We start from the raw sequence: 5,059 nt of genomic DNA, 5'->3' as shown, positions 1-5,059 counted from the left end.
GTCACGCGAAATCTCTCTCAACGTCAAATGGAATTACCTATTGTACGTTACGGATCGAGATACACGCGATCTCGTGTCTAAGGACCTTTTGAAATTCCACAAATTTCTGATATTGAAATCGCGGCTCTGCAACGAGGAATTGTAGCGGGGTTCGTTGATGTTTTCCCTGGAACATAAAAAGTTTTAATTAGAATAAAAGCTTCGTGGGTGTTTGAAAAAAAAAAATGTTTCAAATAGAAGCAGGGTTGAACCACAGGTTCGACATGCTGCGCTGTACCTAATAACCTGATTTAATTAAATTCAAAACGATTTACGAGCCGTTCCTTCGATGTTCAATAACCACAGCGTACCAGCGGACGGCGAACAATCGAGCAACTGGTACAAACTCGATTCGAACGACTTTATCTTGGCATGAAACGTACACGTGGGTACGTATAATACCTTTCTATAGAAGGCTGATATATTCTGCGCGCCGTTGCTAGGACGTCGATTGAATATGCATCCTGACAGATGCACCATGATGTACGTTTGAATGAATCTCTCTCTGTCGTATTAGTCGGGAACACGATACGTCGTTGGATAAATGAATTTTCTTCCTTGGAAAGGTCCTATAACGAAATAAGAACCAGAAGGCTTATATTTTTAATAATAATAAGAGCTCACAAATTATCAGTTTGTCGCCGATGTGAAATATTTATGTTGGCGGCGATGGTACAAGGGACATCCTGTATTCATGAGCTTCTCGAAAGATTATAGCGATGCAAACGTTGCAGTCGCATAGAAAAACACAATAGGATCTGTCGGAGAACGGGCATTGTGCTTGAAGCGATGCATGCGTGATGCATTTCATCGGCGACGTAGCCTTGCGAAATGAAGAGATCAGCGCTTTTTGCAGCTAGACGAACAGTAGAAACGATTTCAAAGTCGTCTCGATGGCTTGCAAAACGGTTCGTTGCTAAAAGCGTTTTCAGTCTCACTTGCGTTCAGTATTACTCGGATCGATCGGGAGAAATAGATTTGCTGTTTCATCGCGATCATGTTTTTTATTTCACGTCGCAAGCATCTCGAACAGATGCTTATCTCCCGCGATAATATCGCACCTTGTCTAAATTTAAAACTAACGTATATAGCTGTACTTACTTGAATAAGAACTAAAGCCCAGTTTTCCGTACATTCAATTCGCTGTTTAATCAGACCGAGAAGTGGGCAGAAACCGTGACCCCAAATGCGTTGCGGAGAGGTAGCGTGAAACCAATTAACGAGGAAAATTATTGCGCCATCCAGTGCGCTTTTCGTCAGACGCGTCTCGTGAATAATCGTAAGTAGATGTTAACTTAAAAAAGAAAGATCCTTTGTACGTCGATAAGAATGAATAGCGTTATCAACGAGGGATTATTGAAAAAATACCATTGTTTATTTTCTATTCATAAAATTACAATTCTTACATCTGTGGGAGTTTTTGAGCGTTTCCTCGGTGCCTGGGCCTTCTCGTGATGGCCGCAAGGTAAGATGTCGGTGTCGTTGACTTTCTCGCTAGCGGTCCATCACGGCCTCCGTATTATGTACAAGTTTTGCGAGGAATAACACCCAGGCGTCCGAGGCAGGGACCGTCCACCTCAGCCCCACTAATGGCGTCTAGTGGTGGACGGTCCCAAAACGAGAAAAAAACACCCCCTTAATTTTTACCACCGTCATCCTACATATCTTAAAATTTAAATTAAATTAACCGAAGAAGGCAACGTCGTTGGAACCCTCTGTCGTGCAATTCTGAAGTAACGATGGAGGGTGATTCGACCCGTTGCCGGCACTCTGTCCTACCCCTGTTACGCTTTCGTTTCCACCCCCACCATCGTCGTCAACGTCGCCACCTCCGTCGCTCCTACCACCACCGACGCCAATATCACCGGCGCCGCAACGAGATTCGTTGGTACCGCAGCCTCCGACGGTGTTCACTGCTCGGGGAGGTTTCACGTCCTGCGATCCTTCGTACTGTTGTTGGTTCTGACAATTATTTATTTCGTTGTAGACGAGCTCCTGTATCTTTAACCTGACGAACATTTGCCTGTCGAGCGGTAAACTCTTGAGCGGATTTCGTACGCTCATTAGAAAATGATAAGTATCGTCTTCTTCCTCTTGCGACACGCTTAACCTCTTTTGCAGCGATTCGAATCTTTTACGATCGAGTTCGGTGTAATCGTTCTCCATCGCATCCAACAAAGTTCTTTTCCTACCGATCTTGTTCATTTTAGGCGGTGGCATAACCTGATGCAAAGCATCGTCGTTCGAAAGTAAGGATTGACAAGAATCGCCATCTAGGTCGTCGAATTGAGTTTCCTCGTGACCTTCTAGAATGTCTATCTGCGGTTCGATCTGTGTTCCAACGGGCGACGAGCGAAGTGCTGACGAACAATTCTGAGGAATGGTACACCCGATCACCCTGGAGTTCATTTGATCTCGCAGGAAAAAGAGACTTTTGAACCAAACCCACTTCGAATCGTGCTCGTTGGCGCCACCGTCGCATTTCCCTCGATAAGTTTTCTTCAATTCGTTCCGAAAATTGTCTCGCAAGTGCTTCCATTTCGATTTCGCGATGTCCGCTGGAAACGAACAATGCGCTTATTAGCTTTTTCCTCGGGGAAACTTGTGAAACTTGTGAAACTCGACGCGACCGCGCGCGCCTTTTTCTTTCGTTTAAGTGCATATCTCGCGATGAACGACATTTTTCGTTTGATATCAACGAAAAATGAGTAACGATGAATCTCATACACGGAATTGTATCGCGTAAGTATCAAGTTTTTTTTTTGCTACCAAGTTTCCGGACACCTAGTCTTTTTGGAATCGGACGCGGTGCGACCTCGTGCGGAACATTGTACGAACCAGCCACGCTATTGGAACGAAGAGGCGGAAAGAAGAGAGCGAGGCGTATACTCACTGGAGACCTCGCAAGCCCTCGCGATCTCTCGCCACATCTTCAGGATGACGTCGCGATTGTGATAGTTGACGTTCTTCTGGTCCCAGATCGCGGGCCTAGCGTGCACCTCTGCGATCAGCCTCTGGAGATCCATCGTCATCGCGTTCCTACGGGCGTTCGCGTTGCATCTCCTGGACGATCGCTTGTTGGCAGTTCGACGGTTGAGAAGCGTGATGCCGGTGCTAAGGGAGGAGGCAGCCGCGCGCGTGCTGCTTCCTCCTCTGGTTAAGTTTCGTTGAGGTTCGTTGGTGTGGGATTGCCGATTTCTTGGCTGTTGTTGTTGTTGTTGTTGTTGTTCCTCTTTGATCGCGGGGATCGCGTCGAGAGTTCCGCCGCTAGTGGAAGAGCCTACACCGCTGCCGACGCCAACGTCACCGCCGCCACCGACGACGACGAGCTCGTCCTCGTCGTCGACGTTACTGTTATGTCGCTGCTGTCGTCTGCTCTTCTTCCTCTTGCGCCTGGCGATACGAGAGCTGCCAGCCGAGGAGGAGCTCGCGAAGCCGAGCCGAGCAGAGGATCGCAGGCGAGACGAATCCAGGGCTTTTTCCTCCTCGACTCGTGCACGCGTGCCGCCGTCCATACACGGCCGGTACACGCGCGCTTCCAGCCGGGAAGATGCGCACTCGCTTAAAAAAACGAGCCCGATATGTCGCTCGATCAAAGAAACAGCAGTCGATTACTAGACGCTCGCGCACGGTTTAGGCCCTACTCGCTTCTGACACACCGATCCGCCTGGCTGCCTACCCGCTCGCAAACCAGCGGTACCTCGCTGAACCCAAGTCCAAGCCTTCCTTCGCTTTTACCCACGATTTCAGCTTCGGCTTCGGCCTCGCTCGAGTTTGCGCTCGGCTCCGCTCGGTTCCGCTCGACTCGACTCGGCCCGACTCGGCGCCGCTTCGCTCGTCACCGCTTGCCACCGCTTGCGAGCTCCGCTCGAGTTCCCTCGCGAGCCTGCAGACGCGAAATCATCACATTACCCCTATCCACCCTGATCTTTTCTCCTACTTCGTTTCTTTTCCCTAACTATCTCTCGGTTTACGAATCAGATTCAAAACTATCATCGTGACTACGACTACGGTTACGGTTACGATTACGAGTCGCTTTTTTATTTTTTATGATCCAATCTCACGATTATAGCCTGTAACGTTAAAATGTTTCTACCCTACCCTTTTGCCACACACAAATTTACCTCTTCCGATTCTACCTATTTAACTTTCCCCTTTCCCCTTTGTAGCACAACATTACCTTCTACTTTATTCAAACATATCTATGAATGCCCCTTTAATTGGTCGACATATGACATTTCGATCGTTACTTTGTTCATTCTCTCCTCGTCGTATCCATTTTTATGTAAACGTTCAGGAATCTAAGAAGTCCTGATTAATGCGTCGATCACAATGTGTATGTAGTATATAATTTGATTATCGTCTTGTGGTTTGTTCGTTATTGGATCGATGCAAAACCGCAAGGTAGTTTGACAGTTGCTTGTATCGAAGAGTACATCTGCCACAATCTGCCACTGTGCGAGCGTCCTGCGCTCTCATTTCGGCTTTCCTCGGCACGTTTCGGCTCAGCTCGGCTCCCCGACGACGCTTGTCCATCTCTCGTTTAGCGTAATCTTGCCGTCAACATCATCCGCTTGGTTCGGCTTTCCTCGGTCGTACTCGCTTCGACTCGGATCCGCTCGACACCGCTCGGTTCAGCCTGATTCGACGCGACCTCCAACTTGATTCGATAAAACTTTCTTGACATAAGGTAAATCAATTAAAATTTTATTGGTTGAAAAACTGAACAGCATATTTTAGAAAGGTTAAAATATTTCGCCTTTCAAAACAAAGATCTGTATTTCACCTTGGCGCATAATCCTTAGAGGTTAAGAGAAATCTTCGCAACTGAAACTTTGCTCGCGCAGGTATCGCAATCAATACAAAAGTAATTGTTCTATCAAAGATGTCTTACACATAATTGAAAAGTCAGATTAGAACATGGGAAATTCAACTTGATCAAAGTTCCTCTCCCGTTGGGACGTAACCTATCATCGAAACTTTGAAACTGTATGCACGATACCGTTCGTATTATAGCGCA

The 5,059-nt window shown here is 47.1% G+C and overlaps 1 protein-coding gene across 1 annotated transcript; it reads right to left on the bottom strand.

Moving 5' to 3' along the window:
- Nucleotides 1-1,392: 1,392 nt before the first annotated feature.
- Nucleotides 1,393-4,475, bottom strand: LOC114874518. The gene is made up of 3 exons (XM_029183860.2): nt 4,220-4,475; nt 2,933-3,925; nt 1,393-2,597 (listed from the first exon to the last, which is right to left on the bottom strand). Exons 2-3 carry the CDS (start codon nt 3,552-3,554, stop codon nt 1,723-1,725), a joined length of 1,497 nt encoding a protein of 498 aa, XP_029039693.2. The 5' UTR covers nt 3,555-3,925; nt 4,220-4,475; the 3' UTR covers nt 1,393-1,722.
- Between the last annotated feature and the right edge of the window lie 584 nt (nt 4,476-5,059).

The sequence above is a fragment of the Osmia bicornis genome, chromosome 6, assembly GCF_907164935.1.
Source record: "Osmia bicornis bicornis chromosome 6, iOsmBic2.1, whole genome shotgun sequence".
NCBI lineage: Eukaryota > Metazoa > Arthropoda > Insecta > Hymenoptera > Megachilidae > Osmia > Osmia bicornis.
Note: the sequence above shows the minus strand (reverse complement) of the source record. Positions and strands in the feature narration are given on the sequence as shown.